Genomic DNA, 12009 nt, shown 5'->3' on the forward strand with positions numbered 1-12009 from the left:
CTGAAGATTTTTTTAAAAAAAAACAAACAGAGCTGAGAGAGATGATGTATAAAGTCCCTGGGCAGAACCACAGAAAACATAATCAGAAAAGGGTTATTTATAGCATTATAGCCTGGTGCCATCCTGAATACTATAATGCTATTATTATTGCTGTTGTTGTTGTTGTTGTTGTAATATAGGCAAAACCTTTGGAGTAAATGGCTGAGGTACCTAATAATAATGTGATCTCTTGAGATCAAGGGCTTTATTGGGAGAATGCCAATTCCTAATATAAAATTATGTTTTCGCTTTTTGTCTTTCGCTTTTTTCTTTTTTGTTCCACAGCAATATTTTTCTCTCTCTCTCTCCACACACACACACACACAGAGTGCTTTTTTCTGGGGGGATGCAGGGGGTACTCATACCCCCAAACATTTTGTGAATCTACGTTTGGCCTCATTTCCATATGAGTAGGAAAATGAGGGTACCCCTAAGCATTTGTTTTAAGAAAAAAAAGCATTGTTCATATTCATATATTTAACAAATGTGTCAATAACTTTCTGTTGACACACTTGGTAAAACATTTTATTTTGTCATATTTGCTGTATTTCATTTGGATTGGTACTTTTATGTGACAGATCAAAAGAAGGTATTAAAAGGTAACATATTTTATATTACAGAGGCATAGGAAGTACTTTCTTTCCATTTACAATAATTCCATCTGGAAGCATTTTTAAAACCAAAAGACAGTAACACAAACATTATGATTAAAAATAAGAAAACTGAAATGCTTTTAGATCCATTTGTATACAGAACAGAAAAGCAAGAACTCCACAAACTACCTTGATGAGAGTGTGGAAGTAGCTAACAACAATCACAATGGAGTGAGGTTGTTTATTCCATTTTAACTCCTAAAACTGAGTTCCCTGATGGGGACTCTGTCCTGAAATGCTCTTTTCTCTGATGTTTGTTGCTGGCAGTGAGGCTCAGCTGGAATAACTGCTATTCTCCAATCAGGGTTTATCTGTGTTAACACACTTTCCCTTGAGGGAGCTTCTGAGAATGTCTTGCTGTCAGTTCAATCTTCTTAGGACAGATCTTATTCCATTTTATATTGCCAACATTTTAAAGCCATGTTGTGACTTTGTTCTGTCCAGTAGTACTACTGCATTCCCTCCAACCCTTCTCCCATGAAAATAGGGGCGCCTTAAGAAAAAGTAGAACATTCCAGGGTCAAATCAGAAACTGGGATGGCTTCTGTAAATCTGGGACCGTCCCTGGAAAATAGAGACACTTGGAGGATCTGCTACTGATTAGTACTACTGGTCAGACCATTAGAAGCAGATTGGGTGATTAGGCCATTCATCTTTTCAAAATAGGAAAAGAACAGTTTCAGCTGTGGAGTGTTAGACGAGTCAGTTAGTTTATTAAACCGCGTCTTCTTTTTCTGAACGCATATTTATATGTTGGGACCTTGTTGGAGTTGTGTGCCTGCGTGGCCTTGTGGGTGGCTAGGGCTACACTTGAAGATTTTCACTGCAGGGGGGGACACAGCATTGATGTGGAAGACGCCTGTGGAAGGACCTCTGATTAAATTTAATGAAACCTCCACTTTCCAGTTCCTCTGCAACCCCCATCCACATCCTGTCCCCCATCTAGAGCCACTTCCCTCCCCTATTCCAGCAGCTTCCAACTCGGTGTGCTGCTATTGGCTTGCTAATCAAGACACCTCTTGTCCACTATGCCCTCCCCTGGTGATGGCCACTCCCCACAGAACCTCATTCCACAATTTTCTCCTTGACAAAAATGTTACAGCTGTAGTGTTCTGCTCCAGTCCAGTCCCTCCTCCTTCCTATATATCTGATGGGACTCCCAACTCCCATCAGCTCCAGCCGGCATGGCCATTGGCCAGGAATGAAGGGAACTGAAGTCCTGCAATATCTGTACATTGACTCCCCCTGCCCTACAGGAAATGATGAGGCATGCAGAATCAGTCTTTACTTTGTCAGCAATTCTGCCTTACGTAAGGACATTAGTTGTTATTTTTCATTTAATTCAGTTATGAAAGATAGCTCAGTATATGGAAAGTGGTTTTTATTTTTTATTTAATGTTTCTTAATTAATACTTATTTTGTTTATGTGGCTCCTGAAAGATTTCTCCCAAGGGATTGCAGTAATTAACATAAAAAGGTTCCATAGTCCAGATCTATAGGGATTCTTTCCCCAGGCTCCTCTCTGAGTTGGTGCCAGTTTTGAGCGTCCCTATCTTGTGTTGGGACACTTTGAGATTCTGCTGGTGAACCACCCACCTTACTTCCCAGCAGTATCCTGCCCTGGACAGATCTAAGTTATCTCAGATTTAATGCTGAGGACCTGTAAGACAAGTTGTTCTCCTGGAAGACCTCAACATCTGTGCCACATTTACCTTTTCTGGGGTGACTCAGGTCTTGATGGCCACCACTACAACCCTAAAGTTGTCCCATTAGCAGAATGCATGTAATAGGGCACACTCTTGGTTTTCTCAGCAGAATGGAAGGTGGCTGGGTGATTTCATGGTTTGTCATGATCCATTTCCTGTTGGCAAATGGCAGCCCTTCCTCTCTGAAGGATTAGGATGCCTGTTAGAATAGTTTCCTCTGGTGGCTGATGACGTCCAGTGGAAATCCCCATGAGCCCCAGGGAGCTTGTGGTTGCCATGGCCCTGGAGTAGAGAGATTACTCGGGTGGTTGACATAGAAGCTCCTCAGTGCCCTTCCCCACAGAGCAGAATCTGCTGCGCTCCTTGGTATAGATCTGAGTTAAGGGCAATGAAGCAAGTTGGCAGACAGCTGGAAGCTCTCTGAAAGTCTGAACAAGCACAGATGAGTTTGTTATTGACCGTGATGGCAGAAAGCAAAGAGTTTTCTGACACCATTTTGTACTCGCAGCAGAGCTTTTCTAAGTGGTTTGCAGCCTTTTTATTTTCTCAGGCCAAACCGTTTTAATTTGATGCACCTTCTACCTCGACTCCCAAGTCATTTTTTTCTGCTTTTTTGGTTGTGTATTTTGATCATGTAACCCTGCCCTGAGAACCTGTTGAAGAGTAGAGTGGGATATAAATGCCCAAACTTAATTACAGTTCAGTCTATGACTATGAAAAAATGGCCTGACTTGTACTTGGGAGTTCATTTGTGCAATAAGGTCACATTAAGCTCTCCTGTTAGTTGTGATATTTAATTTGTAATGTGATATAATCTTACAGTCCACTTGTATTGTGTGCCTTACCTCCTCTTTGCTACTCTTTTAGAGCACGGTGATTTAATACCTTTTAAAAAACTTTTTCGTAACACTTAAGTAACTTTCAAAATAATTGCCTTTCAGGTTTTCCTTAGGAGATGCTCGCAGGCCTCTCCACGAGTCGGCAGTATTGGTGGAAGACATTGTCCACACTCAGCTGATTAATTTGGTAAGAAGATTGTTCTTTTTGTTTGTTTTTTAAAAAATAAATTTGATTTTACTAATTTCATAAAATGTATATACCTCTTGATTGTAGAAAACCTCAAAGCTGTTTACAAAAAGAATGAAGCAATATTATTAATAACAGCAATTAATACATTAAAACAATTTAGAAACAGCAGTAAACTAAAAACACATTAGCATTCTAAATATCTGAGTAGGCTTTGCTAAACATACTCTGAAAAGAGCGCAGGAGCGCACCTGCCTGAGGCAGGCAGTTCCAAAGTGTAGGTTCTACCACACTAAAAGATTGATTTCTTACAAATGCAGAAGTGTTATAAGCGCATGTAACACTGCCAGTTGTCTGTCTATTTCATTCCAATACCAGCAGGAGTCAAACCGAGGCAGCTAGACTGGTGACTGGGGCAGCCGCCGAGACCACATAACACCAATCTTGAAATACCTACATTGGCTCCCAGGATGTTTCCGAGCACAATTCAAAGTTCTGGTGTTGACCTTTAAAGCCCTAAACGGCCTCGGCCCAGTATACCTGAAGGAGCGTCTCCTCCCCCATTGTTCTGCCTGGACGCTGAGGTCCAGCGCTGAGGGCCTTCTGGTGGTTCCCTCGTTGCGAGAAGCAAAGCTACAGGGAACCAGGCAGAGGGCCTTCTCGGTGGTGGCGCCCACCCTGTGGAACACCCTCCCATCAGATGTCAAAGCAATAACTACCTGACATTCAGAAGACATCTTAAGGCAGCCCTGTTCAGGGAAGTCTTTAATGTGTGATATTTTAGTGTATTTTTGGTTTCTATGGAAGCCGCCCAGAGTGTCTGGGGAGGCCCAGCCAGATGGGCGGGGTACAAAAAAAATAAAAAAATTAGCCAGGACTTTGCTTAGGGGGCACAAGCTTTTGTTGGAGGTGGGCAGAACCTCAATTAGTTAAGTGTTTTCATTGGTTTTTATTGTTGGGGGGGCAGCTGTCCCCTTGGCTATGCCCGTGCTGTTACAGACAGGTCAAAGTGGGGAAAACTCCAGTTGCTACATTCAAAAGATGCAAAACTCAGATTGGCTCTCTCTCTGTGCCTCCTGCACGCAAACCCCATTCAACTCTCACATGCGTAGTCACATATGTTCTCTGAGAAATTAACATTAACAACACTGGCCTTCGGGAAGTGAGAATACACATGTACCCTTCTGAAAATGCAGGTCAGAGGAAGATAGTTCATCAAAGACATCAGACTAAGAAGCATTTCTTTTCAGTTCCTGCTTTAGGAGTATCTAATAAGTTCCTCTTACTTTTTGTTGTTGTTAAGTCATTTAGTCGTGTCGGCCTCTTTGTGCCCCCCTGGACCAGAGCATGCCAGACACCAGTCTTCCACTGCCTCCCGCAGTTTGGTCAAACTCATGCTGGTAGCTTCAAGAACATTATCCAACCATCTCGTCCTCTGTCGTCCCCTTCTCCTTGTGCCCTCCATCTTTCCCAGCATCGGGGTCTTTTCCAGGGAGTCTTCTCTTCTCATGAGGTGGCCAAAGTCTTGGAGCCTCAGCTTCAGGATCTGTCCTTCCAGTGAGCATTCAGGGCTGATTTCCTTCAGAATGGATAGGTTTGATCTTCTTGCAGTCCATGGGACTCTCAAGAGTCTCCTCCAGCACCAGAATTCAAAAGCATCAATTCTTCGGCAATCAGCCTTCTTTATGGTCCAGCGCTCACTTCCATACATCACTACCTCTTACTTTAAGCAACACTTAATAGTTCCACATTCGTCTCAAAACCTCTTGCAAATAATAAGAAATGGCGTCCAAGAAGTCTCAAAATTCTCAAGAGTAGCTTTACTTCTTTGTTACTTTTAATGATGTGTTAATTTTTATGATACTGCTATAAATAATTGCTTTTCCTACCATACCTCTAAAGTCACATTCAGGGTAATCCTTCTAGTTCTTGGTTAATAACCAAATGTGCAGCAACCAACATGAAATGTTGATTTCCATATATTTTCTCTGGAAGGTTCCCAGGGTTAGCCATGTTGGCATCTGCTATACTGGGTTTTTTGTTTGGAGACAATTCCTGCTCTTTGAAATTCAGTCTGGGAGTTAAGGGGTGGCTCCCCAACAGAGGAGTGAAGTCTAGAGGCTGCGCTGCCGCCTACTGGTGGTCAGAGGGAAATCCAACTTACTCTTCCCAGAATGGGACATTTACAGTTAGAAAAAAAGTACCATTTTTGTCTGATTCAGCTTTAGAGGATATCTTTTAATACTTTAAAATATGAGTGGCTTTTCTGTTCTTGTTAAATACCTATTAGGCTTTTATTTTTCATCTAGATCTTTTTAGAAAAGGAGCTCAATGTGTTAAATTCATCACCAGAAATTAACTAGCATTAAGCAAAACATGAGAAATCCTGCTCAACTGTTGTAAGAAAGTTATTTGCAGCTGTCAGTTCTTGCCAACCCAGGACCAGGAAAAGTCCTTGTTTTATGAGATTGTTTGAAGAAGTAATAAAGCTTCCTGTGCAGGACATTAATTAAAGGGGTTATCAAAATAGGACAAACTAATATAATTTGTGATTGTATAAAATAAAGGAAGTAGAGATCCCATAGGGATCTAATGAATCACAGGATGGAAACAATCTTCTGGCTAACTAAACATTCAGGCTTAGTACAAAGTCGTAGAGTGTATATACAACTCAGCAAACCGGAAAATATGGTGTGTTTACATGAATGGATGAAGGAGGTCACAAAAACCATCTGGGCAAAACCCTTGGAGTATTCATTCTGCTCCTACCGTACAGTTTTAACAATATAACTGCAGTGATGAAGACCTTTGCTGCACCTGTCATGGTGCAGAATCAACCCAGCAGGTTCAGAAACCTTACAAAAATAAATATTTTCATTTGTTAGGAGGTTGTAGCATTCAGGGTTATATTTTCACTTGGATTGTGCTATAAGTTGTATTTATCAGTTTTTGAGAAATGTACTAATTCAAAATAAATGAAATAATTGATGATTTCATACCTAAAGGCCAAAATTAAGTCATTGTGTTGTTTATATTTGTACTATGGCTAAACTGTGTAAAGCACATATTGGGGGGGGGGGGCTTTAAATCTCTAGATGGCATCAAAATGACTAATAGGTTCTCAGCCAAAGTTGCTAATTGTTTGGATAATGCTTATTACCTATTGCAACAATCCACTTCAGGATAGGTTAAACTTATTTTCTATGATATAATGGAAGTGTAATCTAGCTTTTCTTTCCCAGTCCCAAATATAAAAAACAGGAGAAGATCTCTTAGGGAGGGAGGGAGGGAGGGAGGGAGGAGTAGTCTTCTCTTCCTAAACCTGTAAGAGCTGCACATTATAAGAAATGTGGGGTTGCTGTTGACAATGTCAGCCCTATCCCAAGTTGTCCCCCTCCCTTCTTGGTCCAGTTCCTTGTCTCATTACTCTGCTGTTTCCCTGCCTGTGCCAGCTGCAGCCAAGGGGGTGTAGCAGGGAAGCACACATGGGATTTCATTAGGACATGGCAGAAGTCGTGCTACAGATGCAGAAGGGGCAACTCTGCCCAGTGCTACAATTTTGGACGTACCCTCATCTTCCATCTGGTGTGTAAAGGTAAAGTGACCCCTGACCATTAGATCCAGTCGTGACCGACTCTGGGGTTGCGGCGCTCGTTCGCTTTATTGGCTGAGGGAGCCGGTGTGTAGCTTCCGGGTCATGTGGCCAGCATGACTAAGCCGCTTCTGGCGAACCAGAGCAGCACACGGAAATGTCGTTTACCTTCCCTCCGAAGCGGTACCTATTTATCTACTTGCACTCTGACGTGCTTTCGAACTGCTAGGTTGGCAGGAGCAGGGACCGAGCAACGGGAGCTCACCCCGTCGCGGGGATTCGAACGGCTGACCTTCTGATTAGCAAGTCCTAGGCTCTGTGGAGCACCACCTACGTCCTACTTGTGTCCAAATGGAGATCTTGCACTCACTATAGCTAGTTTTACTGGTAGTTTTTCAGATAGAGAGTTTGGCAAAGTTAGGTTCATCGGGCCAAACTTGGACCCAGGTCAGCAGGGGTGATAGGGTAGCATATTCCACATTACCAGCTAGAGTACTGAGACAACAGTGTCACTGTTCTCCCTCAAGGTAGTTTTCCCCTCAGTTCCTGTTTAGTGCTATAATGGTAGGATCCGCTGCCATCTGCATGCAACCTTGACAAGTATTGATGGATTAAATTAATACGTGGATGTATTTTTAACAACCACTTCAGCGGCATTTAATGGAGAGAAATCATTGTAGCTTCTAATACTCAACTTATCTGATTTCAAGTGAACCTGATGGTTTGGGAATCAGTTTTTCTAAGGCAGATTGGCTTGTTAACAGTATTATGCAGTTACAAGCAAATGTGGTCACAGCTGGTTCTGGTTTTTTAGCTTATCCACCTGATTGGAAACAACAGGTTTTTGGTATTTTTCCATTTCTTACACTGACACCTAGTGTTCACTATTTCTGAGTTTCTTGCTAATGAGTTGCTGGCATGGTTAAGGTAATAGCGTACTCAAAACAATGCTCCATCTCACCCTTTAAAAGTGCACCATAATTACATTGCTTACTGATTTGCTCACCTACACTGAAAGAAAAACTCCATTATTTCTCAAAAAAATAATGTTCATGAGTGTAAAAAAATTAAGTCCTATTTATTGCTGGTACAGATTCATCTGAATTTCCTCAAAAGGGAAAAAAATAAAAATGGTGCATAAGGAAGCCAAGTTACATAATGGAGTGTTGAAGGTGTGGGGAGAGAAGCAGTTATACTATTACTATTATGGGCCACTTAAGAGCGATACTTTTATTTTGTCCCCAAGGTTGAATATCTGCCTCTGATAACACTGAGTAAATAAAAGTCTGTATTATATGTAGTAATATTTGGCTGTGCCCGTGGAAATGAATCCAAGGCTGCTGACGACGCTGGCAGGCCCTGGAGTGGGAAATCCCATGGGAAAGGCGGGCAGGGGGCTCCAGTGGTGGCACATGCAGGCAACCTGCCCCAGCCCCCCTGCTGGGTGCCTCCTTTGGGGTAATGGTAGGGTACCCCTTAAAAGGGAATTAAAGTCCAATGCGGATCCCTGCCCCATGTGAGAGACATATCATTTCCATTATTAACTTTTCCCTTGAATTAGTCCATTAGGCAGTAAATGAACACAGCTTTCTCTCGCCCCTCTTTCCCGCTCTCGTCTGCGTTCTGCGTGCTGTGGAGCCAAGCTTGCTAGCTTCTGCCTCTCCGCTTGTTGGGCCTCTGCCTGCCCTTCAGCCCAGCCTGCCTGGGTCAGGGACACGCTGGCCATCCCTGCTGCAGAGCAACAGCACCACGAAGCGCAATGTAGAAATCAAACCTATTTAGATTGCTCCAAAACATTCTGCTTGATGTTATTAAATGTCTTATGGTTACTTTGGGCCCTTTTATTATAATTATATTTATAATTATTCAGAGCTCTAACTTTAAAAGGAGATTTGTGAAACTGCAGTAGTACCAGAATATTTTACTCCTGGGCTTGATAAAACACTGAACCAAAAATTGCTTTAAAATAACTGCCTGGCGCAGCAATTTCAGCAGGCTCTTGCACCTGGAGCATGAAGGGGAAGGGGGGAAACCACATCAGCAAAACGAACTTTCATTCATTTGTTGCATGTCAAGTTAAATATGATGCCTTTCTTCTGTTGTGTGAAGGTTTCTAACTAGAAAAGACAACTAGGCTAAACTTAGCAGCCAATCAATTTGTAAATTCTAAGAATGCAATAAAATTTGATACTGAAAAGGGTTCTCTCTTAAGAGACTAAAGAGATTAACAAAGTTATTTGAAATATTATCCCTCTTTCTTCTTTCAGTAGGACAATTACTTGACAATTCAGCCAAATCAGCTGAGGAAATTAAAAGGGACACAATTAAACTAGCATATATTTGGGAGCAGAATATATCCTGGAAGGGCCTCTATTTATTAACCTTGATATTTTTATTCCTTTCAGTATTTAAAAAATAAGTAAATTATACATTCAGTCAATGCTCTCACAGATTTAGTATAAAATAGCTTAGCATGGTTCATTGCTACAGTGAAACATCTTCCTTCCTTCTTTCCTCTCTTTGTTGTACCACTGCTACTAGAATGCTAACACAAGCAAAATATTTTTATCCAACTTTTCTGAGCCAGGGAAATACTCAGAGCAGCCAATAAAATGAAAATTCACATTGTAATAATTACATCTACGAATTATAAACATGGACACCTAAAAAGAAAATCAGTCATAATTTAACACTCTTAGTCCTGTTGGATATAAACAACTTTATTCAGTAAGCACAGGGCAGATAGGGAAAAGGCACTTTGCAGTTTCCCATCAAGGTCTGCCCCTTCCTATTGTTCTCTCTTTTCGTTCCTTTCCCTGCACAATGCAGCCACAAAGCAAGCTTCCACCACGAAGGCTCAGAATCCAAAGCCCTCCTTGTTAATTAATAAAAAACTGTAAATAAAAAAAACTTTCCCCCCCTTTTCCGATGGAAGCTCTGTATTTTTTAATTTATTTACCTTTCGGAGCAATGCTAGTGACATGTGAATGAGGCATAACAGGTTTGGGGGCTGGGACTAGCTAGATCAAGCTGCCAAGCTTTTAACTCTTCAATATAAACCTACCAATTTTATTTTTAAAAACTTGAGAAATATAGCACAATAACCCCCAGTTCCCCCTGAAAGAGTTGTGTGTTTATAGCTCACTAGAAAGTGAGCAGAGATGGAGCCAAGTGGGCCTTCCTTGAAAGCGAGTTCCATAACCTTGGTGATGCCACAAAAGAAAACTGTGTGTCCCTTGTGCTTAGTTACTGCATGTGCAGCAAAGGAACCCAGAGAAATTGTATTATTATTTATTTATACATACATACATACATACATACATACATACCCCGCCCATCTGGCTGGCTTCCAAAAAAATAATTAAAATACTGTAATACATCAAACATTAAAAGCTTCCCTAAACAGGGATGCCTTCAGATGTCTTCTAAAAGTCTGGTAGTTGTTGTTCTCTTTGACATCTGCTGGGAGGGTGTTCTATAGGGCGGGCGCCACTACTGAGAAGGCCCTCTGCCTGGTTCCCTGTAACCTCACTTCTTGCAGTGAGGGAACCGCCAGAAGGCCCTCGGCGCTGGACCTCAGTGTCCAGGTAGAACAATGGGGGTGGAGACGCTGCTTCAGATATACTGGACTGAGGCCATTTAGGGCTTTAAAGGTCAGCACCAACACTTTGAATTGTGCTTGGAAACGTACTGGGAGCCAATGTAGGTCTTTCTAGACCAGTGTTACATGGTCTCAGAGGCTGCTCCCAGTCACCAGTCTAACTGCCGCTTTCTGGATTATTTGTAGTTTCCAGGTCACCTTCAAATGTAGCCCCACGTAGAGCGCATTGCAGTAGTCCAAGTGAAAGATAACTAGAGCATGCACCACGCTGGCGAGACAGTGCGCAGGCGGGTAGTCTCAGCCTGCGTACCAGATGGAGCTGGTAAACAGCTGCCCTGGACACAGATTGTAGTCAGAAGTTGTTCATTAAAAGAATATTTTAGCACAATTACCGGTATATTTGACCTTTCTTCCATCATGACACTCAAGACAAGGTACATTATATCTAATTAATGTAATGTATCTGCTAAAATATGTACATGAGGTGAAACCCCATTTTAAAAGCTTCAAAACATCTCCATTTTCTTTTCTTTGTCCCTTCCATTCTCAATCTTTGATGGCTCAAACTTTTAAAAGTTTCTGAGTTTTTCTGCTAAATTCTTATTCTCAGCAGCCCCCCACCCTCCTCCCGATGACCAGTGTAATAAAAACTCATAATCAGAATCTCCAAATTTCCAAGCTACAAATAAACTTTGTTTACATTCCTTATTGCCTGCTTTTATTAATCTATTCTCAAGTGTTGGTCTCCCCCCCCCAATTCTAGGTAAGTAAAGGTAAAGGTACCCCTGCCCATACGGGCCAGTCGTGTCCGACTCTAGGGTTGTGCGCCCATCTCACTTAAGAGGCCGGGGGCCAGCGCTGTCCGAAGACACTTCCGGGTCACGTGGCCAGCGTGACAAGCTGCATCTGGCGAGCCAGAGCCGCACACGGAAACACCGTTTACCTTCCCGCTAGTAAGCGGTCCCTATTTATCTACTTGCACTTAAGGGTGCTTTCGAACTGCTAGGTTGGCAGGCGCTGGGACTGAACGACTGGAGCGCATCCCGCCACGGGGATTCGAACCGCCGACCATGCGATCGGCAAGTCCTAGGCGCTGAGGTTTTACCCACAGCGCCACCCGTGTCCCTCCAGTTCTAGGTAATATCTGACTGAGTTGTAAACAGAGTGGACTCACTGAAATAAATGGACTTAAGTTAGTAGTTATCCAGCCTGTCATAATTTCTAGGCACTGCCGCATAGCTGGGACCATTGCATCTGGGGTATCAGAGTGAAGAAACATAGACTCCTACTTGAGCACTGATTCATCCCCATGCAGCTTTGGGGGGGGGGCAGTGCTTGCAGGCCTGCCACCTCTGCTGCATCCCTGTCCCCCAGTCCCCCTGCAGTTCATAC

At 42.5% G+C, this 12009-nt stretch overlaps 1 protein-coding gene across 8 annotated transcripts in view; it reads left to right on the forward strand.

Annotated features, from left to right (window-relative positions):
- The window catches only part of SUPT3H (SPT3 homolog, SAGA and STAGA complex component), a 215988-nt gene that overhangs the window by 127219 nt on the left and 76760 nt on the right, over window positions 1-12009 (forward strand). For all 8 annotated transcript variants that reach the window (XM_083730706.1, XM_083730703.1, XM_083730704.1 and 5 more), the window contains exon 3: window positions 3340-3424. In XM_083730706.1, coding sequence (XP_083586832.1) covers window positions 3340-3424 — 85 coding nt within the window. The remainder of the gene's footprint in view (window positions 1-3339; window positions 3425-12009) is intronic.

The sequence above is a fragment of the Podarcis gaigeae genome (assembly GCF_964106915.1).
Source record: "Podarcis gaigeae genome assembly, chromosome: 3".
In the NCBI taxonomy this organism is placed as follows: Eukaryota; Metazoa; Chordata; class Lepidosauria; order Squamata; family Lacertidae; genus Podarcis; species Podarcis gaigeae.